At 51.9% G+C, this 27,827-nt stretch overlaps 2 protein-coding genes, 1 long non-coding RNA gene and 1 pseudogene across 4 annotated transcripts in view; 2 read left to right on the plus strand and 2 right to left on the minus strand.

Annotated features, from left to right (window-relative positions):
- HIPK2 (homeodomain interacting protein kinase 2) overlaps nucleotides 1-389 on the plus strand; it is a 183,539-nt gene extending 183,150 nt beyond the window's left edge. The window contains exon 16 of the transcript XR_004298993.1: nucleotides 258-389. The gene's annotated coding sequence lies outside the window, so the exon portion shown is untranslated. The remainder of the gene's footprint in view (nucleotides 1-257) is intronic.
- A 737-nt stretch (nucleotides 390-1,126) lies between these two features.
- On the minus strand, nucleotides 1,127-2,520 carry LOC116630424 (annotated as a pseudogene). The gene has a single exon (XR_004298972.1). The product of XR_004298972.1 is annotated as a 40S ribosomal protein S11-like (transcript).
- A 1,160-nt stretch (nucleotides 2,521-3,680) lies between these two features.
- On the plus strand, nucleotides 3,681-6,529 carry LOC116630725. Its single transcript, XR_004298994.1, has 4 exons — nucleotides 3,681-3,773; nucleotides 4,025-4,118; nucleotides 5,863-5,984; nucleotides 6,448-6,529. It is a non-coding gene; the product is annotated as an uncharacterized LOC116630725 (long non-coding RNA).
- A 1,330-nt stretch (nucleotides 6,530-7,859) lies between these two features.
- Nucleotides 7,860-22,173, minus strand: CLEC2L (C-type lectin domain family 2 member L). The gene is made up of 5 exons (XM_032401470.1): nucleotides 21,984-22,173; nucleotides 13,810-13,884; nucleotides 11,501-11,667; nucleotides 10,559-10,659; nucleotides 7,860-8,571 (listed from the first exon to the last, which is right to left on the minus strand). Exons 1-5 carry the CDS (start codon nucleotides 22,171-22,173, stop codon nucleotides 8,460-8,462), a joined length of 645 nt encoding a protein of 214 aa, XP_032257361.1. The 3' UTR covers nucleotides 7,860-8,459.
- Between the last annotated feature and the right edge of the window lie 5,654 nt (nucleotides 22,174-27,827).

A 27,827-nucleotide genomic window follows, 5' to 3' on the forward strand; every position in this document is an offset into this window, starting at 1 on the left:
GAGTTCCCGGCACTGTTGTTCATGACCGCAAAAGCTGGGGAATCCCTTACTCTCTCGAGCCTCAGTTTTCTTATCTGTAAAATGGGGATAATACTACATGTGGGCCAAGGCTGGCCGCATATTCCCCCAAAGCCAAGTCTTCCTCCTCTTGCTGAGCACACAGCTAGATTATATGTCCTAGCTTGCTCTGCAGATAAATATGACCAGAATGGGCCCTAAAAAACGGTCACACATTTATCCACACTCTCTCCCCTCAGTTTCTGGCCAGATGTGGAAGATCCAGTGAAGAACTCTAAGGGCCTAGAGCACGGTGGGGCCTCCAGACAGAAGCAGCCCAGGACACTGAATGACTTGGTGGCCTCCTGATAAACCCACACGGGACAAAACCACAAAAGAGCAAGAAATAAGTATTTTTATTATATATATATATATATATATATATATATATATATATATATATATATACTTTTATGGTCTTATAGAGTTATTTTTTTTGTTTTATTTCAAGTTAGTTGACATATAGTGTATTATTAATTATTAATTCGGGGGTAGAATTTAATGATTCATCAGTTGCATAGAACACCCGGTGCTCATTCCATCATGTGCCCTCCTTGATGCCCATCACCCAGTTACCCCATCCCCCCACCCACCTCCCCTCCAGCGACCTCAGTTTGTTCCCCAAAGTATTTTTATTATATTCAAGACTCTGAAATTGTTGTTTATTATAACAACTGAGCTATCCCGACTAATATAGACATTGGTTCCTGAAAGTGAGGGGGTGCTGTAACAAACACCTAAACGAGAATACGTGGCATTGGTTTAGCAGCTAGACAGAGAAATATGGAAATTGATTTCAGGAGCTGGAAAGGTGATAGCCCATGTTATGCTTTAATAAAACATGCCATAGGGGCACCTGGGTGGCTCAGTCATTAAGCATCTGCCTTTGACTCAGGTCATGATCCCAGGGTCCTGGGATCGAGCCCCGCATCGGGCTCCCTGCTTGGCGGGAAGCCTGCTTCTCCCTCTCCCACTCCCCCTGCTTGTGTTCCCTCTCTCACTGTGTCTCTCTGTCAAATAAATAAATAAAATCTTTAATAAAAAAAGTAAAAAAATAAAAAAAATAAAACATGCTATAATCATGCCATTAGAAACCCTAAGCAGTCTGCAAAAAAAAAAAAAAATCCACTCAAGCTAACAAGTCAATCTGGCAAGATTGTAGGATGAACGGTCAATATGCAAAAATTGATTCTACTTCTTTATACTAGCAACAAACAGTTGGACTGTGAATTTTTTTTTAACTGTAGGAGCATTAAAAATAAAAATATTTGAGGATAAGTTTTTTTTTTTTCATTGGGAAATAACTTCATTTTCTTCGGGGGTGTGGGCAGATGTCTAGTCTCAGAACTTCTGGAATTGCTTCTTGGTGCCTGCGGTCTTTGTGACTTTGGGCACGTTGAAATGCAGTCTTGCTCCAGGGCCAGCACTCGTCCACTGTGACAATGTCGCCGATCTGGACATCCCTGCAGCAGGGGGACAGGGGCACGGACATGTGCTTGTGGCCTTTCTCAAAGAGGTTGTACTTGGGGTAGTGGAGGTAGTCTCAGTGGGTGACAGTGGTCCTCTGTATCTTCATCTTGGCCACCACACCGGACTGAATATGCCCTTGGACGGAGACATTACCAGTAAAGGGGCACCTCTTGTCAATATAGGTGCCCTCAATGGCCTCCTTGGGCATCTTGAAGCCCAAACCAATGTTTTTGTAGTATCGCGGGAGCTTCTCCTTGCCAGTTTCTTCAAGCAGGACCCTCTTCTTATTTTGAAAGATGGTGGGTTGCTTTTGGCAGGTGCACTCAGTCTGCACGTCTGCCATCTTCCCAGCTGCCTGAAAAAGCTTGAGGATAAGTTTTAAACAAATATATGCAACAATTCTACCCTTAAAACTTGTAACAAGTTGCTGAAAATTTTAAAAACTTTTTAAAAATGGAGACATCTATGCTGTTGAATGGAATAGTCAAATTATTAAAATGGCATAGGTCTTCACATTGATTTACAGATCCAATGCAATCCCAATCAAAATCCTAGCAGGCTTTTTCAGTACAATTGACAAAAACAAACAAACAAAAATAAAGCATTAGAGACCCATGTGATAGTATCAAATAGCCTTAACTGGAGTCCTGGGAGGAGAGAAGAAAAGAAGGGTGAGGTAAAGAGGTAAAGGTGAATACTTTTCCAAAATTGATCAACGACACCAAGGCGCAGAATCGAGAATCTCAGTGCATACAAGAGTACAGCTAGACTGCACTTCTCAGCCTTCCAAGACTGTCCTGGCCAGTGGTCTGTGGGCAGAGTGCATTCCACCTGCAGGCTGGCCCCTGTCTAGTCGAGGGGGAGATATGCTATGATCAGCACAAATCTCAGAGGCTTGATTTCTCACTCACACAGTTTGCTACAGGTCCAGACAACTGTCTAGGAGACCTGTCCCCTACATAGTGACTTAGCATTCCAGGATGTCTCAGCTTTATGAAACCTCCAAATAAACAAGTCACAGTTGGGGAGGGGAGGGACCATCGAAGGGGTGTCCACGGGTTCTTAAATGCTTCCACTTGGGTGGGAATGCAAGCTGGTGCAGCCCCTCTGGGAAACAGTGTGGGGCTTTCTCAAAGAGTTGAAAACAGAGCTACCCCATGACCCAGCCATTGCACTACTGGCTATTTACCCCAAAGATACAAATGTAGGGATCCAAAGGGGCACGTGCACCCCGATGTTTACAGCAGCAATGTCCACAATAGCCAAACTATGGAAAGAGCCTAGATGTCCATCGACAGATGAATGGATAAAGAAGATGTGGTGCATATATACAATGGAATATTATGCAGCCATCAAAAGGAATGAAATCTTGCCATTTGCAACAACAAGGATGGAACTAGAAGGTATTATGCTAAGTGAAGTAAGTCAGTCAGAGAAGGACAATTATCATATGATCTCACTGATATGTGGAATTTAAGAAACAAGGCAGAGGATCATAGGGGAAGAGAGGAACAAATGAAACAAGACGAAACCAGAGAGGGAGACAAACCATAAGAGACTCTTAATCATAGGAAACAAACTGAGGGTTGCTGGAGTGGAGGGGTTGGGAGGGATGGGGTAACTGGGTGACAGACATTAAGGAGGGCATGTGTTGTAATGAGCACTGGGTATTATATAAGACTGATGAATCACAGACCTGTACCCCTGAAACAAATAATACATTATATGTTAATTAATTGAATTTAAATTAAAAATAAATTAAAAAAAAAAAAAGGCTTCCACCTGGAAATGACCTGCATCACTTTTTCTTGGTTAAAGCAAGTCACTGGGTGCCTAACTTCAAAGAGACTGGGAACTACGCTCTTTCCATGCGCCCAGAAGGGAAGTGAAAAGGCTTGCATGGCAGTCCCATCTACCACCTCCTCTGAAACACATCCCCTGTCAACTGCTACATCCAAAGGCTCCGGACGGAGCAAAGCTGCTCCCCATCACTGACCTGCTTAGTCTCTGGTGTGAGGCAGAAAAAATACTTTGTTAGCCTCTGAAATTTGGGTATTATTGCAGAAGCTAGCCTGCTCTAATATTCTACTCAACTTACATTATAGTTAAAGAAGGTAGTAATACTTTTTTTTTTTTTAAGTAGCCTCCAGGCCCAGTGTGGAGCCCAGTGCAGGACCCAAACTCACGACCCTGAGATCAAGACCTGAGCCAAGATCAGGAGTCAAAGGCTTAACTGAGCCCAAACAGTATCCTTTTTTTAAGCCCTTACCATGGGCCTGGCACTGTGCTAATAAGCACTTCATGTATGAAATGTTTAGCACAGTGCCTGGCCCTAATCAGCTCTCAATTCATGTTAGTTGTTATCCTTATTCCAATTTTGTCTTATCTGTGTATGTATTTGCTCAGATGGATTCTGTGCTATAAACTACAGGACCCTAATGGGAATTGCAAGGCGATTGAGCATCTTGCTTATCATTTTCTCTAACACATCTGCAAGTTTTCATACTTTGTGGGAGGCTGAGCTGGAAGTACAGTTTCCAGGATCACAGACAGCATGTGCGGAGGAAAGAACATTGGAACTAGCAGTCAAGGTTAGTTGAGTTCAACACATATTTACTGAGTACCTTCTGCATGTGCCAGATGCCAAAGAAACAAAGGAGTGTGAGAGTGGACCCCTGCTCTCTAGGAGCTTACACTTCTGCAAGGATGGCAAACAAGTAAAGCAGGACACGTGTAATAATAAGAGTATAAACAGGGAACAGGAGGGCCATAAGACCTGGGTTCTAGCTCTAGCTGTGTGACCCCAGACATGTTACTTAACCTCTCTGGGCCTCGTGGACAGTGAGAATGGGGTAGATAATTTCTCACCCCTACAATTCTCAAAACCCTGTGAGGTAGACAAGGCAGGCACGATTTCTACTTTAGAGAGGTGAAGCCTGGGGTCAGAGAGGCTTAGCAATGCGGCCAGAGCTCCACACCGGCTGGCCGGTGGAGCTAGCCTCAGACTAGTCTCAGGCAGGTCTTGGGAGCCAGACCCAGAACGTGTCCACTCCAGGCTGCCCCGACAGAGAGCGGGGATCTCTGATGAAGGTGGCAGGAGGCTTTCCAGATGCCCCCAGTTTGAGTCCCATACGCTACAGACCAAGAAGAGAACAGAGGCAGGTACCTCGCCCCCCTCCCCCCCCTCCTGGTGTAAGCACTCCCAGCAGACAGTGGGCCTTTCTGAAAACCAGGTCATCTTTTACAGAATGACACGGTGACATTAGCACGGTTATCCTGGTGAGCCCAGGAACCTTCAGCAGCCAAGGCCAGTCAGCGATGCCTGGTTCCCATTCACAGCCATGTCCCCATCTCGGGCCCTGTGCATGATGCAAAGGACATTTTGGAGGCTGGGACAGCTCTCCCTCACTGTACCTCTGGGCCACCGCCCACCCAGCCCACCCAGTACGTGCTCGCTTAGGGAACATGAGTGAGCTCATCTAATTGAAGCACAGCACATTAAAGATTCATCTTTGCTGCACCTCTAAAACCACGCCATGGCCACCAAAGCTTAAAAGACAAGTCTGACCAGAGCAGCCTCTGCCATCTCCCGCCGTGGCACACGGCTCCGGGCGCTGTGGGCAACCCCACGGTCATGGGAACCATCTTTGGAGCAGGTGCTATGTTCGAAGAGGCCAACAACACAGTCCCTACCATCCAGGGCTTTATAATCAGATGGCAGAGCAGTCAGATGGGGTGAAGAGAGGAGTCACAGATGACAAGGCCAGGAGACTCGGGCCATGTGAGAGGCTCGGTCCTAAGTGCTGGAGGTTTGGGGGAAGGGAGTGGCCACTGAGAGCTGCTACCGTCCGGGGAGGCGTCTGAGGGAGGCTCCAGCCCGACCTTGAAGGAGGAAAAGGACAGAAGGCATCATTTGCATTACCCCCACCCTCTGTGGGTAATTTAAATGAAAATCATATGAAGGAGACAAAAGTGTCCAGAAAAAGAATCGCCTGTGGGCCTCCATCCTGTTTTCCCTGGGTGGCCCCGCACCCCCACACGTACACCCTCCCAAACCTCCCTCCCCAGAGCTGGCCTCAGAGCTGGCAAAGGGACATGCGTGCCACACGAGTGGCTTCCCAAGGGCCCTGTGGGGTGGGGGTGGGTTCGGACCCTGCCTCCACCACCCCGCAGCTGTGTGACGTGGAGCCAGTCCCGTAACCTCTCTGAGTCCGCTCTCATCCGTAAGCACGGGCGGGCAGTGCGGCCTTGCGGGGCGGAGACGGACTAAGCCGGCACCCGCTGACCTGGCGGCACAGCCCCGCACGCTTAGCCAGTCCTCCCTGTCGCCTCCAGCTCCACAGAGGCCGTGCGTGCTCAGCCTTCCACAGGGGCCCTGCCCGCTCCAGGGCTGCACCGAGGACCGGCCTGGGGTTTGGGTTCAAACCCACCCAGGGAGCTGCGGCCCAGGCTCCGAGGTAAGCACACTCTCACCGCCAGGGGTCGCCTCGGCAACGAAAAACCTTCCGAAGGGGCTCAGGAGTGGGGTCCGGGGAAGGGGGAGGGTCCCTTGGGCCCTCGTGGCGGAGGGAGGTGCGCGCAGGTGGGGCGGAAGGGGCGGGGGGGGGGGGTCGGAAACCAGCGGGGTGCCCGCCCTCGGTGCTGCCCCCTGTGGCCGCCAAGAGCACAGCACCGGGCCCCGCAGCCCCGCAAACGGGGCGGGCTCGGCCCACGCGGGAGGGTTAGGGTTAGGTGCTCAGCCCTCTCTGACCTTGCGAAGGATTGCCTGCGTTTCCGCATTTCCGCGGGCCAGTGTTTGCTTTCCGTCCTGTGTTTCCTTCCTTGGTAGGGACCAGATGGGAAAACTCTGAAAACCTTGGCGACCCTGAGTCCGGGTTCCTTTAGCTGCTAAACTGATTTAGAATTGTGGTGTGTTCCCAGGACAGACCCAAGGGCGGGAGAGCTTATTTGCCAGGGTGCACTTGGAAGCGGCCGGTGGCAGGCTTTGGATAACCGAGTAAGAGGTAAGATCCGAATGGCACGGGTTCATCGTCCCCTGTCTTGTCCCACTGCTCCCTTCCCAGCCCCCCTCGTTGTTCGGGTCCCCCCCTCGGGGCCTTGGGACTCTGCCACTTACACTTCCGCCACCTCTGGCAGCATTTCCTGCCTCGGACATTTCTGTGGCTACCACCTGCGAGGCTTTGGAGCCTGGCCATCTGTGAGGGAAAGATCCTGGTGAGGACCACGGGCCTGTGCATGACTGAGAATGGGCGGGAGGGAGACTATCCCCAAACCCCCCCCAAAGTAGCGGCGGCCGCTGACCCCCCGACACCCTTCCCCCACCTGCAGGGGAGGGGGGGGCCCTCCCGCCCCCCCCCCCCCCCCCCCCGCCCCAGGGCACCACCACCACACTGAACTGCAGTCTGTTCTTTAGCCTACGCTCAGGTTCCTCACTGGCTTCCCACTAAAGACAAAATAGGAGATCACAAAAATGTCCATATTTTACTAGATATCTGGAAAGCAGGCAGAAAGTTCAACAAAACCAAGCTGACAGTTTTGCCTGAAACCCAACAGTAAAAGGACTGAGCAGAGCAAAGCAGGACCTGGTTTCCCTCTGAGCTATTTTCTGAAAATGGGCCAGGACCCAAATTCACCTGCACGCGGCTCGCCGGGCCGGCAGCCCACATCTCAGCCAGCCCGGGGCACTGAGCGGAGGCTGGGGAGGTCCGGGCCCCACTGGGGCGAGCTCTGGGGCCCCAGGGGTGTGTGTGTGTGTGTTGGGGTGGTGGCACGTGGACCTCAACAGGCCCAGGGGAACTGCCAGACCCCCACCTCCTCCCCAGGCAGACCGAGGAAGGTAAAAAGAGGCTGTAGGACCTGCACACACTCTTATCCCGCCCACCATGAACATCATCTTTTCTGCATGGCTCATCCTCCCGCTCAGTCCACCCCCCCTTCTCCCCTAAGGCAGAATAAGTCATCCCTCCACTGTGTTCCAGAACATTCTGGTGCTTCCCAAGCTGTTGCCTCTGCTCCCTGTGTACTCCTTGGGGGATAAAGCTGTTGATCCCCAGGCCTGGTGGGGTGTCTGGCACGTGGTAGGTGTGATGTGAATAAACGTTTGTCATATTGAGTCGAATAGTAATGAAGGAACCAGATGGAACATACCCCTCAGACATCTAAGAATAACTCGGTAGCCCAGCCAAATTAAATGGTGCCCTGAGGCCACAGAATGTGTTTTTGTCCTCGGCTCCTACACGCTGCCACCTGCCACGCTAGATCAAGTGCATCTCAGCAATGGCTCCTCACAGGCCCCCAGAGATGTGTCCCTCCACTCCCCACCCCCAAGCCATGGCCCTGAAACAAATGGCAGCCGATTCCTCTGGATGCCAGTCATCTCTTTATTCCGTCAGTGACCAACACAACAGCACCCCAGACACAGCAGGGGCCTGCCTGAGAACCCAGGCCGGGCGAAGAGGGTGGTGGAGGGGGCCCCGTGCCGGGAAGCCCGCCCTCCCTGCCTCCCCAGCACCCAGGGGAGAAATGATCGTGCAGACAGTGATGCAATCCGTGTCAGCGCCCACCCTTCCTCCAAGCACCAGGGCCACATGGGGGGGGACGTGTTCCAGCGCAGGGCCAGGGAGGGCCTTGGGGTGACTGAGAGTGGACTCTGACCTTGAGGAGGGACTGTGTGCATGCCTGTGCATGCGTGTGAATGTGTGCACGTGTGCGTGTGTGTGTGTTTGGGGGATGCCTACACTACGGAGCATGTGGGATTTGACGGCTGAGCCACAGGACCTGCCTGGGGCCAAGGAGACCAGGAACCAGGGCTGTGGGACCTGGAACAGGGGCCTGGGGCGGAGGGCACCCTCCTCACTGCTTCGCCTTGGAGAGGAGCGGGGGCAGGCCGGTCTTGGAGCCTGGCTGGAGGGCCGCCTCTGGCCTGACCCACCTCATGTGTAGGCCATCTTGCTGCACACCCAGGGCCGGGTCATCAGACACTCCGTTGACACCAGCCTGGTGGGCTCCACGAAGACACACTCTCCCAGGCCTGAGATGGGGAATCTGTGGCCAGAAGACAAGAGAGCAGGCGCTTACAACCTGGCATGCATAGCCCGTTGCTGGGTGGCCCCGGAGGCCCGGTGACCTGTCCCTCCCTCTGGAGCCACCTTCCACTACTTTTAGCCCTTATAGAACTTTCTAGTGTGGCTCCCCCCATTGTCTACCTACTGTGTGCACCACGGCTCCAGCCACCCTGAGGATGCCTAGAGACACACCCTGCACTTTCCCATCCTGCTTCTGCATCCTTCCAGAGTTAGCTCACTTGTCCCATGAGCCAGAATCCGGTTCAGGACCACCCTCTGCCAGCCTCCCTCCCCGCAGCACCTGCCTGCACCGTGGGACATGGAGGCCTGTGTCTGTCTGTCCCTGCCAGTCCCCCAGGCGGTCAGCACCTGCACAGTGGGCTCCGTGCCCCTCTCACCTTGGCTCCCCTGATGAGCACACAGTTCTAGCACAGGAAGAGCCCAGTGGAGATGAGCTAAATGAAACTACCTCGCAGGGGTGGACCTGATTAACCCCGGCGTCTGGTGCCCAGGCTGTGTGGCCCACAAATTCACAGACATCATCAGTAGGTGTGGGGGGTGGGGGTTCTTTCTACCTAAAATCATTCCTTTTGAATTTGAAGATTTCTTCTCAACCTCGTTTGGTCACCCAGATCTGAGGCCCCTGCCAAAGCTAGTGCTGGGGTCTCCCAAGAGAGGGTACCAGAATGACCTCAAGAGGGGGTGCCAGGCAGGACTACCTCAGTGCCAGAGAAACATGGCCTAAAGGCCCAATGGTTGGCAGATGGTCAGCACGCGGGGGACCCCAGCCTCCAGGGCTCTCCCAGGTTCTGGGAGCAGGAAGCTTCCAGAAGAGGGGAGAGAGAGACAGAAAGTGCAAGACTTCTCAGCAGCTCTAAGGATAGATCTGGGATGAAGGCAGGAAAAGGACAGAGAAAAAACAGAAGAGACAATGAGGACAAAGAGGGGGTATAAAATGAAGGGCACAGGAGCCAGGGCAAAGGAGGGAAGGAGCTGACAGAATGCTCGCCTCCTGGAGGCTAAGCCCTAAGCCCGCCTCGAATGGGAAGGTGGCTGATCGCCAACTTCCGGCCATGGTGGAGGGCTGGGGGTCTTGGGTGCCTCCTGCATCATCATCATCATCAGGTGAGCAGCTGTGCCCCCACCCGGCTCCTCAGGGCCTATTCCTCCAGCCTTAGGGGCTGGACTAGAAACTGAGGTTCTTATTCCCCTGTATGCCCTCCCCTGTGCTCCCCTAAGCCTGGACTACCTCCCCCCCCCACACACACACACTATCACCACCCCCCCACACTGCCACAGCCAGACACTCCCACCCCCACCACCCATGACCCCTGCCACCAGCACCCAACAAACCAGTCCCTGATATCGCACACCTGCCGCCGCAGCACACTCTCACGTGCACACCCCTTGGGTCACACAAGCAATCCCACCACTTCACACACGGCCAGCACCCTCAGGCACTGTTTGTTCTAAGGGAGTGCTCACAGTACCCTGGGGTCAGAGCCCCTTTCTTCCACAGGAACAATGTTTAGGCAACACATGGCTGCCCAGAATAGAGACCCCATCCCCACTCTCCCCTGCGGGCAGTGTGGTCGAGTGGCTAAGTTCTGGCCAATGCAGAGGGACATCCAGACCATGTCTTCCCCTTCCTCTGAGCCACACTGAGCCCCACAGACGAGCCGCTACCCAGGTGGGGAGCCACAAGATGGAAAGAGCCTGGGCCCCACAGCAGGAAGCTCTGATGACTACATACAGTAGAGCTGCCAAACCAGGCTGGACATTAGGGGAGAGAGAGAGAAGTAAAGCCCTCTTCATTATTATTATCTTGGTCACACGCTGCTGACCCTGGAGGTTAGGAACTCTAGCTATCACAGAACTCAGTGGTTCTCCCTCAGGAGGCTGTGTCTGGGGGGGCTAGACCTTCCCCAGTCTAAGTCCAGTGGCCAGAAGATGAAGCCTCAGCTCACGTGTCCGGGTCAAATGGGTCCCCGTTGACCCAGTGGAATTCGTCCCCAACTCTGCGCAGACCAATCCAGGGCTCCCTCCGTGTGAACTTGAACATAAACTCCTATATCAAGGAAAGAGGGAAACCCGAGTCATCTGCAGTTTCCTGACTGTTCGTACATCCCAAGACTGACCTCCGCTGAGAAGACTGGCTCCCACAATATACAGACGCTGAAAGGGGGATCCCTCCCTGCATCCCGCAAGTAAGGAGCTGGGGTCACAGAGCGCCCTGCACTCTCGCTGACATCCCTCCCAGCAGGTGGGAGCATGCCCGCTGGATGAGGAAGCCTAGAACAAGGTTTGTCCTCCTAGCTCCGTGGTCCAGCCCGCCAGTCAGTATTCCTGATTTGCAGGAAGCCTGGGATTGCCCAATGTGATGGATGGTCTGGGACAAATCACAACGTTCAGTTTGGGTGTCCTTCTACCCCCATACTTCTGGGCCTTTCTCTGCAGCAAGGAGATACTGTACTGTGTATCCAAGACAAACAGAAGTGATTTTTCAACTACCTGCTATTTTGGATTGCCACACCACTGTTACCCCCAAATCCAAAACGGACAACAGACTCATTCATTGTGTTTCTTTCATTTTTCTACTGAGAAAACTGTTTTGGGTGTTCATCGAGAGCTCATGCCCTGATTTGGACGAGTAGAAGGTGCCAGTGTGTTCTTCATTCACAAGGGCGTTTATAATTTGTAATTCTAATGAATCTAGTTGAGCTCAGCAAACCAGCCTCAGCTTGAAATCCGTTGGCCTTCACCACAGCAGTGGAAACAGGAGCCACTCGGAAACGTGCTCGCACCCCACAGGGCCCACCAGCACACTCCCGGCCGGAAACAGGTCATGGGGGCCGCCACACCCCAGGAGTGGGGTTCTCCCCGGACGTCGCCCGCGGCCCAGCGCTCACCAGCTCCTTCTGGCTCTGGATCACGGCCAGCGCAGCCTCGTGAGTATGGCAATACTGTCTGCCCGTGTTCCAGTCCCTCGGCTCCTCAGAAAAGAAGTAGCATTTCCTTCCGTAGAGCAGCCAGTCCTCCGGGCAGGGCGCCTCGCACTTGATACAACCCTTGGAAGCTGCAGGGTAGACGGAGGGGACTCAGCGTCTGACAGCAGGCCTGGCCCCTGCTCGGGCCTCAAGAGTCCTGCTCAGCGACCCAGCGTTCCCTCCACCGGCCCGACTTCGGTGCCCTCCGGGGTGCCTCGGGTGGCCCTCTCCCCAGATGAGCCCCTCTCACGGTGCCCAGCAGGGAAAAGGGTGGTGACCCAATAAACAGGGAAGGGAAATTGGGGAGGCTGGCAAGGGCATGACCACCAGGAGAAGTGCCAGCAGATTAGCCCCTGGGGTCAGAGCTCCTCTCTCTCCCCAAACTCCCTGAGGCATGGAAGCCCAGAAACACAGATTTAGAAAAGATCTGGAGGCCACGTGTCCAAGCTTCTCCATCCTGCCTGGCTCACTGCAGTGTGTCCACACGGGCACCCAAATGCTGCCCCCAGAACAGACTGGAACACACCAGATGTGGCCCCACTCCCAGCAACAGTGATGGCCACACTCCTTCCAGTGGCTACGGGCTTTCCAGTCTACAGACTGCTTCCAGGAAAGGAATCAGTGGGTATGTGCACACGTGCGCTTTCCTCGGCAGGCAGAACGTGCCCTTCGCTTGTTTTCGTGTCATCTATTTCCAAGCCGGGTCTCCCCTGTGTCCAGAATATGTATCAATCACCTTTTAAATCCATTTGAAGATCTTATTTTTATTTCTTCCACCTTTATCTCATTCACATTGGCTCATCTGAGTTTCGAAAGATACATTTTGATCTTGATTTTTTTTTTCCCACCTGTCATATTAAGCACCCTTCATCTGTTGCCCTGAGCATCCTTGTGTCACCTACAAATTCCATAAGCATCTTTTTGTTTGTTTTCGTACAAGTGAGTGATTAAAATGTCAACGGGGACAGAGCCAAGAAGAGGCCTGTGGTACTCCAGCCCCAAGGGACCTACAGACACCGACGCCAATTAAATAACCGACACTCCGGCCTGTCTGCTCAGTGGGCTACAGGACCACTAAGGTATTGGCCATGGCGTGGGCACGTGTCAGCTTTTCCACAAGGACCTCCAGAGAGATTCTGTTGTGCTTTACGAAAATCACAACACGCTATGTCTTCGCATTGCTCTGACCTCCCCAACCTAGCACGAGGACAAAAGGAAACTAATTTAATTCGTAGTGATTATTCTAGATGAATCCAAGCTTGCACCAGTGGTCGCCATATTCTTTTCTAAACACTCACAAATCCCCTGATTATCATGCATGCCCAAAGGGGAGGGTTTGGTGGGAGCTAATACTATCACTGGACTTCTCTCCCCTTTCAAGGTGCCCACCTCTGGGTGCTTCTCAAAGATTAAAGACAAGGGCGCCTGGGTGGCTCAGTTGGTTAAGCCACTGCCTTCGGCTCAGGTCATGATCCTGGAGTCCTGGGATCGAGTCCCGCATCGGGCTCCCTGCTCGGCAGGGAGTCTGCTCCTCCCTCTGACCCTCCCCCTTCTCATGCTCTATCTCATTCTCTCTCTCAAATAAATAAATAAAATCTTTAAAAAAAAAAAAAGATTAAAGACAAGGCACTGAAATCCCTTTGCAAACCCTTTAGAACCCACCACACATTTTGACTTGAATCCATAAAAAGCAGCCCAATCTCCTGGTCATAGAGCCTTGCCTGTCCTTGGAGGGTTTCCTCCCTTGTATTCCTTTCCCCCTTTCAGTCCCACATGGGAAGCCCCCTAGCAGGGATGCCTCCAGAACTGGGCAGCAAAGATGATGTCCTAATCATCCTTTCTTTCTTTCTTTCTTTTTTTTTTATCCTCAGCATTTAGGGGACCTAACACACAGCGGGGCTCCATAAATGTTTGTTAAATGAATGAATGTGATCTTTCAAGGCCCTTGTCCCCAAACCGTCTCCTCCAAGAAGCAGTGCCTATCTAACTCACCTCAAGTTGGCTCTGTGTACCCAAGTCACCTGGCCACTCCCCCACGTGGCTTAGTAAAGGGGACAGGGAGAGCCATCGTGTGGATATATTATTTTAGGCTAAACTCTCACCCAGAAGCAGCACTCTGTTTTCTATGCTTTGGGCCCCACGGAATACATGGTATGTCCGGAACCTTTCTTTACCGAATGAGACCTGATTTTGACAAGGTGTGTGTACCCCGCCCGGACATCCACGCTCACCCAAGATGCTCATCACCACCAGGATGGCGAACAGAAGGACCGCGATGGCCCCCAGCAGGAGACGTGTGGTAGTGTCTGAGGAGAGAAAGAAGGGGTTCAGTACCCGGCCACCCACACCCCACTGCCAAGCCCCACCGCCAAGCCCCAGGTCCCGACGCTGGAGAACTCTGGCCTGGGCCCAGCAGTCTGAGTTTTCACAAGCCCTCCGCGGGAATCTGCTGCTCACTGAAGTCCCAGAGCCGCTGTTCTGGAGCCCAGGTCTGAATCTTCGACCCGGCTGCCTAAACCCACCCCTTCCAAGGCTCTGCGCTTGCCATCTTCCGTGGCACCAAACTTTCCAGTTCTTACCTCCTGCCGCTTCTCTGCCTGCTCCCGGTTTCAGCCACGTGGATTCCCTGAAATAACCCAGCCTGTCCTCACAGCCCCGGGGCTGGGTCTTTGCCCCCGGAGCTCTTCTCCCCCCTGCCCCGCTACCCCTGGAATCCTGCCCACCCTGCCCCTTCCATCCTCTTCACAAAACCTCCCCTGATCCTCTGCCTTCCCCGCTTTTAAATTTTTATTTATTTTTTTGTTATCACTGAACATTTTTATTTTCTTTTTAGCGGAAGAACCCTTTTAGACCTTAGACATAGACTCTATTTTTCTTACTGTCATTAAACAGACATAACATCAAAGTTGCCATTTTAACCATTTTTAAGCGCACAATTAGCGGCATTAATTCTATCCATGATATTGTGCAACGATCCCCACTGTCTATTTGCACAACTTTCTCACCACCCAAACAGAAACTCGGTACTGATTAAGCTTTCACTCCTGGTTCCCACCTCCCCCAGCCCCTGGTTACCTGTAATCTACTTTCTGGTCTCTATGAATTTGCCTATCCTAGAGATTTCATGTAAGTGGAATCATACAATATTTGTCCTTTTGTGTCTGACTTATTTCACTTAACTCAATGTTTTCAAGGTTCATCCATGTTGTACCATGTGTTAGAATGTCATTCCTTTTTATGGCTGAATAATATTCCATTGTATGAATATATGTATATATATACTCCTATATACACATATATTTGCTGTTGTTTATCCATTCATCTGTTGATTGACACTTGGGGGGAACATGAACACCCAGTCCATAACAGGGCGTCCCCCAGAACCTTCTGAGCTGCTGCGGTCTGATTTTGCCTTCTAAGCCCACCGCCACGCTGAAATCCCCTTTGCCAGCAGCCTGAGGTTCTCTCTGCCTCCCTCGTGTACAGCCTCTCCTGCCCCTTCTATCCTACGTCATCCTTTTCCTTAGTTTACTCCCTTGTTCTGGTGGAGTACATCTTCCACTGCCCTGCACAGCCCCAGCGGCAAACGTTCACGCTGGGTCCTGCAGTGAATGCTGCCCCTGGGGTTGTGAACCCAGAGGCCTGAGTACTACAGGTTGGAAAGAATTCTCCTTCCAAAGAATGTTGAGGGCATTACTTAATTGTCTTCTAGCTCCAGTGTTGCTCTTGAAAAATGGCTCCAGAGCCATCCTCATCCATGATCCTTTTAATATCATTTGCTTTCCGCGTCCCGCCCCCACCCCTCAGAAACTTTAAAGGATCTTTTCTATGACACAGTCTTCTAAAATTTCATCATGCGTGCCATGCCTTCGTTTGGGTCCATTTTCATCCACTAGACTAGGCAATCAATGGACCTGTTCAATCTGGAAGCTCATGTCCTTCAGTTCCAGGAAATTTTCTTCAACTATATCATCAATGGTTTCTTCTCACCCACTTTCTCCATCCACTTTCTGGAGGTCATATTCTTCAGATGTTGGACTACTTGAATTGGTCCTCTGAGTTTCTTTCCTTTTTTCTCCCTTACCCACTATCTTTTTGCCTTTTTGCTCTATTTCCTGGAAGGTTTTTCTCAACTTTATCTTCCTACTCTCTCCCGAATTTTCCATTTCTGCAATTATTTTTAATTTCCAGGGTTGTTTTTTGTTTTGGCTGTGGTTTGCTACTGTTCTCAGTAGCATCCTGTTTTTAATGATGCCATATTGGAGCACCTCAGTGGCGCAGTCTGTGGAGCGTCTGACTCTTGGTTTTGGCTTGGGTCCTGATCTCAGCATAATAGGATACAGCCCCTGCCTTGGGCTCTGCACTCGTGCTGGGCATGGAGTCTGCTTGGGACTCTCTCTGCCCCATCCCCTCCTAAAATAAATAAATAAATCTTTTCTAAAAAATGATGCCATGTTTTCTCTTATCTCTTTCTGGATATTACTGATAGTTTTTTGGAGGCAGAGGAGGAGAGGACAGGGGGGCAGAAAGGTTATTTCTCCCTGTATAGTCTCTTTTTCCTCCAAATTGCTTTTTTTCCTGTTCATTTGTTTTGGTCTGTGGTTTCCATGTCATCAAGTTTCCTCAGATGTCTGGAGATCCTTGGTTATTTGTTCCTGATTAAGGCAGGAGGGAAGAGTCCATTGGAGCCTCCGAGACTGGGGAGGGGCTTATAAACTGTGGGGTCCCAGCAGAGTGACCAGGCTGGGCTGGTCCTCAAGGTGCTCTGAGTGCCAACCTCCTGGGGTTTTTCCTCTGGGCTGGGCCAGAGTTCCTGGAGAAGGCTCTTCTGTTTCCCTCCTGAAGGGTGTAGGCTTGACCAGGAGGAGAGGCTGGGAGGCCATCCTAAACATTCATTATGTACATGTCCCCTTAACTGCTTGCTCCCAAATGTACTGCCCTCTCTCAGACTTAGCCTCAGGCTCCTGCCAGAGCTGGGAAGAGGACCTGGGCAACTAAATCCTTTCTAAAATATTCAACCAGCCCTCCTATTTCAGCTCTATCTTCACTCACTGCCATGATGACTGGTGCCCCCCATCTCCATACTTTGGGGGCCCCTGTGTGTGACTCAGTTTGCTCCTCTGCTTTCCGAGCCTTCTCAGGCCAATAGAAGCAGCTCCCACTCATCATTGATCCCTAGCTCCCAACTGTATTGCTATTGTCTTCTCTCCCGTTCTCGTTGTCCTTATGGCCTTTGAAAAATCCCTTTACTGTCATGTCAGTGGGCTTCTGGAAGGAAAGAGGGAAAATGTGTGTGTTCAGTCTGCCATCTTTACCTGCAAGTGCAGCCATCATTTTGAAATCCTTCCCGTGAGCAAGGACTATGCTGGCGAGTGACCAGGAGTCCAGAGGCAGGTGGCTGTGGGCACGCTAAGAGCAGAGCCTCACACCTGCCCTTGCGGGCTGGGCTCTTTCTGTGTCTGCTCCTTGTCCTCAGTGGCAGCCTCAGTAGGGCTCAGTAGGATCAGCCTCAGTAGGGCTGATCCGCCTGATCTGCCCCATGACCCCCTGTGGCAAGTGCACTGCCTGGATCCTTCCTCTCCCTTCTCTACGGGCCCCTCTAGGCCTGTACAACTGGCACCGTAATGCTTTGTGCACTGAAGGTAAGAGCATCGCGTCTTAAACCACTTCACTGGGTTCAAATCCCAGTTCAGCCACTTTCCTAGATGGTTTAGTAACTTTTCATTGACAAAGTTACTTCGCTTCTATTTTATTTCATTTTCTTCATCTTTAAAACAAAGGAATAGTAGTATCTGCCTCTTAAAAATTTTTATGAGAAGCCAATGTTCAGGGCTTAGCAGAGTGTCTGGCATAGCAAGCTCTGGTTCAATGTTAGCAATTGCCATGATGATGATGATGGTGGTGGTGGTGGTGGTGGTGGTGAGCCCACAGGCTCCTTTAGGGAAAGCGCTGTGCTTTACTTGCCTTTGTGTTCCCTACAGTAGGCGAAAAAAAAAAAGCCATTGCCTTGCATGTTACAGAGCACCCCCGGATACTCAAAGGGGAATTTAGCTACACTGAATGACAATGTCCTTAGTCAGCCTTAAACTCAGCTGACTCTGTAGGAGAGGCCGTGTGGACATACAGCTGCTCTCTGGGGGCGGGGAATCTGCACACGCTTCTCCAATGTCACCAGAACCAAGGTGCCTCTTCATTCTTTCCTGAGGACAACTGCTCTGGACACGGCACCACGGACAGAAAAAGGACACTCCAGGGAGTCCCGGCTCGTTGCTCACTGCTGCCCTCACAGAGGACGACTGTGGGGCTGGACGATCCAAAACAACGTTGTATTCGTTTCCTAGGGTTGGGAACAAACCCCACAAACTGGATGGCCTACAACACCGGAAACTTATTGTCTCACACTTCTGGAGGCCAGAAGTCCCCAATTAAGGCACCAGCAAGGCCGCAGTCCCTCTGAAAGTGAGGGGAGTCCTTGCTCGCTTCTTCCTGGCTTCTGAGGTGCTGGTGACCTTCCTCGACCCTGGTTTGCAGTCCCCTCATTCCAGGCTCTGCCTTCTTCATCACACAACCTTCTCCCTGGTTGTCTCTGTCTTTATATGACTGTTGTCTTATAAGGAGCCCACCCACTCCAGTATGCGCCTATCTTAACTAATCACATCTGCAATTACCATATTTGCAAATAAGGTCCCCTTCTGAGGAGCTGGTGGTTCAACTGCTTCAACATAGCTCCTTGGGAGAGCAGGAGGAAATAGAATTCAAGCCGTAAGAAGGGTCTAACTCAACAACCATTCCTTCCATGCAATCGTCCACAATAGATGGACTCTGAGGTTGCAGTTACTTATGTTTATAAATGTATATGATTTAGCCTCATGTTGGAAGGGACAGCTGAAAATCTGGCTCCTAACTCAAACAGATGCTCCATCACCCTCACACCCAGAGCCCAGAAGAGACTCACTGCTGACCTCTCTGAGTTGTCAGAGCCACAGTCTCTGTGCATAGTCTTGACTCTTTGAAACTATCAAATGTAGAGTTTGGTGATTTTTAAATTTTTAAAGGCTTTACTAAATGCATGTGTGTGGTTTTGATCAGGAAGTTGTGGGTTGATGCCTAATCAAGAAACTTTCAACATTAAAAATTCAGAATCGGTGAGCTCTGAAAAATCTATAGCCTGGCGATACGCAGAATCACTCTGTCCCCTGCCGTACCCCCAGGTCACTCTTCCCCATCCCCACCCCCAATGCCAGAAATATCCCCATCTCCAGTCACCCCCAGTCTTTCTAGAACCCAGGCCGAAGCAATGGGTCATCTTTCCCAGCCCCTCCCCAGAGGTGGGGGTGGGGGGTGGAAGGAAAAGTGATTAGCCACCAGGAGAGAAGGCTTGATCAGGAGAACTTCTGTTTGGCTTTATATTTATACAGCTAATTATTCATCTAAGGAAAGTCGTGAAGTCCTGAGCTCTAATCCCGGTTTAAATTTAAGAAGTTCTCCATTTCGCTTAACCCGGGAGGAGAAAAAGAGGGTCCACGCTGGAGGCGGCAGCGTTGTCTGAGGATCACGGGCAGGAGAGCTACACGCACCCCAAACACAATTCATTTCCGTCCCCTGGGCCTCATGAAGTCCGAGATCCTTGGTCCATGCGGGATGATACAAGAACTCTCAGGGCAGAGGGCCCTTGTGGCAAACATGCCTTAGCAACCAACATGTGTCCTTGGTCAAGACACTTAGCCCCTCCGAGTCTGTTTCCTCATCTGCAGAACAGATAGAGCACTCAGCAGCCCCGGTAGGGTGTGTGTGAGGATTAAATGGGACAGTATCGTGAAAGCCCTGAGCATGGGGTCCAGCACACCGTAGGTGCTTCCGAAATGTTTGCTGCGTGGTAATAAAGGAGAGTTTAGCTTGGTCAAGTCCAAAAGTCTCCCACTTGTCTCAAGACAGGTACTTGGCTAAGCAAGGGCTGCACAGTCCTTGGCCCTCAGACCTGGCAGACCCGTCATCCCAACACGGGTGTTTCTCAGTGTCAGTCGACTGGGCTCATTTCCGTGGACTTCAGTTTGGAGTGGGGAGCCGACTCAAGGTAGGTAGACCAGCAGTCCAAGGGTTTCAACTGAGCTCCCCCATCACGGGTGCAGGATGCTAAGTCCAGAGAGCTGGGGAGAGGGGTCACCTACACAGCCTACCCCACTGTGGGGCCCTGAGAGGCAGAAATCATTATCTAGCTTAGTAGATAAGGAAACTGAGGCTCAAATGAGTTTGAAAACCTGCCAGCCCATGGTGGTGGAGGATATGGCTTGGGTTTACCCGACTCCAGACTTTGTGTTCTTTGTACCTCACCAACCTGCCTCAGCCCCTGTCCTGTGATTTCTGCCCACACAGCAACACCCTGGAGAGACCAGTCCTGGTCCCCGAGCTCCCCTCTTCTGACAGGAGATGGGGGTGCCAAGGGAACACCCAGCAGACCCTCAGAGCACCAGTGGAGGAGAACACCCTGGACTCGGACCCCAGATACTAAAACTACTGTAGAAAAAGCCCTTGGGCCTCAGATGCTGAGCCTCCGAGGACCACAGGCATCAAGGGTGAGCTGCTTCTGGGTAGACCATGGGGCGGGCCAGAGGAGGCATGAGACCCAGACCCAGACCTGGTGAGGAGCCACACCAAGACAGGCAAGACAGGGCTGGAAGGCTGGACACAAGTAGGCACGGGTGGAAGAGCCAGTGTCCCGCTGGGCCATTCTCCTGCCTTCTTCAGCCTAACTGCAAGTGGTCACCCAGCCCGGGTGGGGAGCAGGAAGCGGAATGTGTCAAAGTCAGGGCAGGAGGTACAATAGGAACCAGCAAGCCAGAGAGCACTGAAAGAGGCCACATCACCCCTGAAGAGGCCCTAACCATCAGGGGGCTAGAGTTAGGTTAGGGCAGACCCTGCAGGAATGCTTAGGAATGAATGAAGACATATAGGCAAAAGGAGTGAGCAACTTCAAGAAATAACTTGGGCGGGAGGGAAGCAGGGATCACAGGCAAATCCAACAATGCCCAGCAGAGAGAGGCGTTTGTCCACCTTTATTCAACTCAACTCTTCCCAGCCTGCAATGGCTCTTCTACTCCGTGAGCCAACATCTTTGCTTCCTTTGTCCCAAATCACCATCCAGGTGTCGGACCGCCCCTGCCTCCAGAGTTAGCACAGAGTTAGTCCACACCCCTGGCCCACTAGCATCCGGGTCAAACCCTGACATTACTGCCCCCACCTTTCCCTCCGCGGCAAGGCACCTGCCCTGCCAAGTGCTGGCTAGGTCTCGCCCCTGACCACCACCCCACCTTCCACACTGACCTGGCCACTCTTCCAAGGGCAAATCCACTGGCTCATTGTAGGCTTAAAACCTCTCAACAGCTCCTGCAGAACAAAGTCCAAACTCTTTGGCAAGGCCTGGGTGGCCATTCACAATCTGGGCCCTCCAGATTCTTCTCTTCCCATCCCTTCCCCCCATCCCAGTACTCCGGAGTTCAGTTTGCCACAAGGGAACGGCTGGTTCTGGCCACCTGGACCCTGAACATGTCACTCCTTGAGCCCGGTGCACCCTGTCTTCTCTCCACATCTAAAAGGTCACCTACTCCAGGAAGCCTTCCTTTTCTAATACTCTGTCCCTACGGGTGGTGTGACCCAGGCTCTGGGCTTCCCTAGTTAACACTGCACAGATCCTCAGCCTTTGGACTGGGGATGTCAGGAGTACCCAGAAGTCCAGAGGGCCAGCCCTCCCTGCTGCCAACTCTAGCATCTCCCACACCACACACCACCAGGGGCCACAAAGTTTTCCAGAAGAACTCATGAACTTGAAATCTATTTTCCACTTGGTTACTGCCCCTGAGCTAGCCAGGGGTCACTCCCTGAGGCCATCTGACTGGAAGGGGTAGGTGGCACTCATGACCTTGCAAGGAAGAGCCCGAGGCATATTCTCCACATCTCCCCTCCCTACGTGCCCCCATCACCACCAGCGTGCTCTCGGCTTCCCACCGGGGCACTGGTACCATCTCTGGGCTCTACAGCTTTTGTCGCTTTGCCCAAAGCATTTCCACTACTACAGATTTCAGCCACCCTCTCAACATGCCCATCGGATGAGGGCCGGTCAGTACACTGTCCCCCCTTCATTCTGGAGGAGATTGGGGCTCAGAGCACGAAACCTGCTCCCAAGGTCAAAGAGTGAGTTAGCTGCCTAGGTAGGGTCAAGGCTGTAACTATAGGTGGTCCCTAGCTACATCCCCCCACCCCCTCCGCCATGTGGCATCTGAGTGCCCTGAAATCAGTCCTCCGGGGGCTCCCGCCCTGCCCTCCGGGAGCTTGGCCAAGGTGACTCTGACCCGGGTCCCCGGGCCGGAGTGGGGGGGATGGGGGAGATGGAGGGCCGCTGGGCGCTTACCCTCCAAGGCCGCCTTCCAGCTGGTGCTGCCCTCATAGCCCGACCCCGATCGCCGCAGCAGCCCCTCGGGGCCGCGGCCCTCGGCCTCGGCGGGCGAGCGCAGCCTGGGCGCAGCGGGGACGGGCGCGGGGCGGGCGGCAGGGGGCGGCGGCGGCCGGGTCCGCGCTGGGGGCTCCCGAGCCGGCTCCATGCCGGGCGCTGCGCCGCGCCGCGCCCGCGCTCCTGCACTGGGGTGCGGGGCCCAGCCCGACGCGCACTCGGCGCTCCGCGCGCCCTGCGGGCCCCCCAGGCCGGCCTCGGGTGCACCAGTGCCGCGGCTCGCGCAGGCCGGGGCTGAGCCCGGTTCCCCGCGCCGGACCCTCTGTGCCCGGTCGCCGTCGCCTCCGCCGGCCGTGCGCGCCGAGCCTGCCCTGGGCGAACCGCAGCCTCCGCGCAGAGCCGGGGCCCGGGGAGGAGCCGGTGGAGGCGCGCGGTAGCGGGGGTGGCGGGGAGGCGCGGGGAGGGAGGGTGCGGGGGGGTGGCGGGCGGGGAGGGAGGAGGCGCCGAGGAGCAGGGACAGCCCCACAGCCACGGCCCCGCCGGCCCCCCGCTCCCGCGGCAGGATGCCAGATGCAGCCGAGAGGAGCGCCGAGCCTGGAGCCGGGAGACCTGTCCTCTAATCCAGCTGCCCCTGCCAGCCTCCGGCCTGTCCTCTGTAAAATGGGAATAAAGTTTTCAGGGATGGTGCGGTGAGATTTAAGGAAAACGGGGGGCTTTCCTCTGGCGTCCCGGAGCTGGAGCAGAGGGGTGGGGCTGTCACTTGGCCCAGACTCTTGAACCAGGAGAGAAAGGAGAGAGCAAAGATCTGTGGGGACAAGTGGGGCAACATTTCAGATTCAGTTCACACTGGTGAGCATCCACGAAGCGCCAGGGACTCTTACAGAGTTGAGCTGACGACATCCCCAGTTTAGGTTGAAAACTGGAAGTCAAGGGCATTTCTGAAGGCTGCACCGTGCAGGTGTGTGGTTTGTGGATTTTCTCACTCCTGGGCCAGGGCTTCCTCAATGGCCTTCGCTTGGCCTGTACACCCTCTCCCTGGCTGACCCACAGTCACTTGAGGCTCTCCCCCCGAATTTTCCCTCTCTCATCCCACTCCCACATCGGTTTCCTCATCTACCGTTCCTCATCCTCAACTCCTGTATTTCCATAGGGATGAGAGCTTAATCTGTATAATACAAGTGGTAGGTTTCTTGGCTTATTCCCTTGGATTGGGTTTGAGAAGTCAGATTGCCTTCCCACCATACTGGTGTATGCCCAGAAATCCACAAGTTCATCTAAGATCTGCAACCAGGGTGCACATTACCCTGGGACACCAGTGAGGTCTTAGGTCTTGGCAGCTGGAGAGCTAGGAACACATCATTTATAATCATTTCACTTTACATAAGGGAATAAAGTGAAAAATTGTAAAACCACACAAAAAGAAGGAAAACTAAGTACTGATAGTAGAACATATTTTATTCCATGGTTGTATTTTGGCATAGTCTCCTTCACAGAGTCTATTCTTGGCTGTCAACAATCAGATTCTCATTGCCAAGTCCGTGTGAGTATAGCTGTATGATTCACTACTACTCCACTCCAGCCACGGGGTCTTCAAGGTCCTTCTTCCTTGGGTTCAGGAAGACAAGGGGACTGGGGGTGGGGGTGGGGCAGGCATCTTTCTGTTGAAGAAATGCTTCTCTGCTGGGGCAGAGCCTCCCTTCTGTCAAGTGTTTCTCTCTGGCTCGTGGCTCATCTTGCTAGAACAAGTCTTCCCAACAGGAAAGGACCACTCCTCTGTCCTGCCCTTTTTTTACCAACAGGTTCCCAGTGATGCCTGTGATCCGTCATCTTCCGTCAGCCCCTTCTCAGGCCCGGTGATGACTTAGAATCTTCTTCACCCTCAGCCCCACCCTACTATGCAACCCATATTTGTGACCCCAAGTAGAGCACACAAATAGGATGTTCAAAGCGGAAATAGTGGGGGTCGTCAAAAGACTTTGGCCAAGAGATTTTCCAGTCCCGGAGCCAAACGTGAAACACATTGCCCATGATACTGCGGCCCAGGAAACGACCACGGGCTTGGTCAGTTCTCTGGACTGTACACACCCAAAGATGATCGTGGTGAATAAATCTTTGAAGCAGCAAAGAATTTGGCACAGCCCGGGGTTTCCCTAAGCTGCTCCGAAGATTGTCCTCAGGAAGGAAGAGAGTCCATGAGAGTTAAAGGATGTGACCGTGACGATAAGGGTGGGCAAGGTGGTAGCTGGTAAATGCCCACATCACCTTTTCTGCACCTTCTCACTGGCCAGCGGGGCCTGGGGATGGCCACGGGGATTAGCCAACACCAGCCTTTGGAGTCGTATGGCAGTGTCGCTGATAACACAATTCCCTTGGGATTTCGGGGGGTGGGGCTTCTAACGCGGTGGAACAGTCACAAAGCCATCTACTGCCCAAGTCACAGGCCCATCTCTGTCTCTTACTGACTTCTCTTTCCTGGCATTGCCCCAACCGGGGTCACGTGCCCATCACTGACTCAATGATTGCAGTAAGGTCCAGGCCATACATCCAAGCCTGGAGATGGGGTCAGGGTCATCCCCACCCAAATTGCAGGGTTGACAGGGAGGGAGAGATGATTCCCCAAAGGAAAGACAGGCTGATATTCCCGGAAGGAAGAGGAAAGCCTGCTGGCAAGAAAAACAAGAAATTATATGGCATATATTTGGAATAGTATGCAGCTGTTTAAAAAGAATAAGGTAAATCAGCATATGCTGATTGGGAACAATCGCCAAGACAAATTAAGTTAGAAGAAAGCAGTACGCAGAAGAGTGCGTACAGCGTGTACTCGTTTGTGTCTGCCGAGACGTGGGTGAGTGTGTGTGTGCTTGCGTGAACATTTTTGCAAGAACACACAAGAAACAGTGAACGGGGGTTTATCCCTGTAGGGTGGCACTGAGGGCTGGAGGGTGGAAGGAAGACTCTGCTTGTTTTCTATCCTTCTGAATGTTTAACTGAGTACCTGCACATTTTCATTAAACATCCACCAACCAGGTCCCACCTTTAAGTTGCATTCAGAGCATCTATGTTAGAATTTTTGCATCAGAGGAAGATCGCTGCGTGCGTGTAATCTGTGACCTGGCTGGGATTTTGGTTGAGAGGCAATTGGCCTGGGCTAGCCAGGCCTGGGGGCCACAGACCAGGAGCTGGGCACAGCAGAGCTAACTGTCATGTGCCTTGGTCAGGAGCAGAGGCTGGGAAGAACTTCAGAGGGAGAGGGAAGCAGAGGGCTCAGCTCTGAGAGCTCAAGTCGGGGGACTTTATTTTTGGAAACAGAGGGGGCCTGAATTTGGGATCCAAGGGTCTTCGGAGGGATCTCAGGGCAGCTGCCAGCCCACTGGGGCCCTTTTTTGGTACCCTGGCCCCAGGGATGCCCCAGAAGTGCTTGATTTTGCTTTGGCCATTAACACCACTTACCAGTATAGGGTGACGAGTGTTTATATCTAGTTAACATGTAGCAGAAACATTCTGCTAATCACCTAGACATGTCAGATCAACTCCATGGTATCGTTTCTTAGTCCAGGGACGGTGTCTGCTCCTGTGTTCAAACTTCATCAGGTGCCACTCGGGCGGTCAGGCCACCTGCTCACAACTTTACAAAATGGGGAACCTAAGAGACAACCCTGACTCGCCATCCAGGAACTGCCAGCCATATTCACTTTCCCCCATGATACATGAAAATCAAGTCGACAGGAATCAAAAATCCCTCCTTAAACAAATTCATTCAACACTTATTAAGCATTGGGGCACCTGGGTGGCTCAGTCAGTTAAACGTCTGCCTTTAGCTCAGGTCATGATCCGGATCGAGCCCACGTCGGGCTCCCTGCTCAGCGGGGTTTAAAAAAAAAAAAAATCATTGATCATCAGCGACCTGCTGGGTGCTGTGTTGGGTGCTGGGAATATAGAGGTCGACAGTGTGTCCAGTCCTGGCCCTCGGAACTTCCTGATGAGGTCCCCACCAGCAGGTGGAAGCTGAGCCTCTTGGTGGTCTCTCTTTCTCTTTAGAAGTTCCTGAGTGAGAGACCCCCAGGCCTCATTCACCACAAGGCTGAATGCCCTGGGTACCAGCTCCGAGAGTGACAAGGCAACTATGTTTAGCATTTCCTGATGGAACCAGAATCCGCAGTCAAGAAAAGCTGGTCCTGGCCAAAAGATGGACTTTTGGATGAGAATGATGTCTTCAATAATAATCCTGCCAAAAACCACTGCCTCATGCATTAGCCTTCTCCCTAGAGGGTAATAGGAACCAGGAAGTGACAAAAAACTCAACTTGTACAGGCTGGGGAGAAAAACCAAATCTGATTTTGTGTTTTGTTCCTACAAGGACAGAAATAAACACTTTATTACAAAATGAATACATAGGATGTTTTCATGCAAACAATGTATACATTTTAAAAATAACTTTTCTTTAGACTTTGGTATACAGTATGTGCTCCTAAGCATTTCTTAATATATGTAAAATAAATACTTATAATTTTTTTTTTACAAAGGTAGAGTTAATACATTCTGCAACTTGCTTCTTCTGTCATTTCATATAGCTCTATTGCATTCCTTTTTAACACTAACATAGAATTCCATAGTATGGAGGTATCAAAATTATTATTACTTCATTATTTGCCTATTGGTGGACATTGAAATTGTTTTTTTTTTAAGATGTTATGTATTTATTCATGAGAGACAGAGAGAGAGAGAGGCAGAGGGAGAAGCAGGGTCCCAAGGAGCGGGGAGCCCGATGCGGGACTCGATCCCAGGACCCTGGGATCATGACCTGAGCCGAAGGCAGACGCTTAACCATCTGAGCCACCCAGGCGCCCTTGAAATTGTTTCTAATTTTTAATAGTACAAACAACACTGCAATGAACATCCTAGCACATATAATTTTGTGCTCTTGTAGAAGTGTTTCTCTGCAAGAAATTTCTAGAAGTGGAATCAGTGGGTCAAAACTTCTCTGAGAAGGTTCAACTTGATTTTGTGGTGAAGAATACTGTATAATGAAGAGTCTGCAGATCAGAGAGTTATAAAATAATAGACAAGATTAATAATTCAGAGTAACCTGTAAAGTTTGCCCAAGGGTATGCTTTGTGGTGTTGGGCTGGCCTGCTCAGAAATGTTCCAATCAGTTTCCTCATTAGGACAGGAAATCAGCAGAGCAGGATTCCTGAGTCGGTGTCTCCCTGATCCCACTGACATGAACGGGAGAAAAGTTTTGATGTCAGCATCGGGATTAGTCATGAACTGAACACATCAGTAGATCGCACGTGACGATGGATCCCACAGCGAGAGAAACTAGGAAGCATCGGCCCTCAGACTGGGAAGTGCTGTTCTGAAGCGAGAACAGCGCCCCCAAGAGGCGTTTGGATGTCAGCACCTGTGCCCACACAACCGGGACTGGTCCTCTGCCTGTTTAGGCAATGAGCTGGGGGTCAGTTTCTCACTTATTCTTAAACTCACCCAGAAATATTTGCTGTCTAAACCTCTTCTTAAATAAAAGTAATACAATACAACACAATAAGACTCTGGGTAAGTCTTAGTGAGTCTGAGTAAGTCTTAGTGTTTTCCATCTTGTGCGATTTTTTCAGACAATGGTGTAGAACATTCACCAAACCTAGTGAGCGGGTGGCGCGGACTAGCCCACTCTCGCTGCAGTTTTACTGTCGTCGCAGCATCACTGAGTATTCAGGAATGTTCCAGAAGTGATAGGAAGTAGCACAACTGTCTGGGAAGAGGGTCCTGAGGTAAGAAATAAAACAACAGCCAAGGAAAAGGTAGTTA

The sequence above is a fragment of the Phoca vitulina genome, unplaced genomic scaffold (assembly GCF_004348235.1).
Source record: "Phoca vitulina isolate PV1807 unplaced genomic scaffold, GSC_HSeal_1.0 scaffold4, whole genome shotgun sequence".
NCBI classification, from domain to species: Eukaryota; Metazoa; Chordata; class Mammalia; order Carnivora; family Phocidae; genus Phoca; species Phoca vitulina.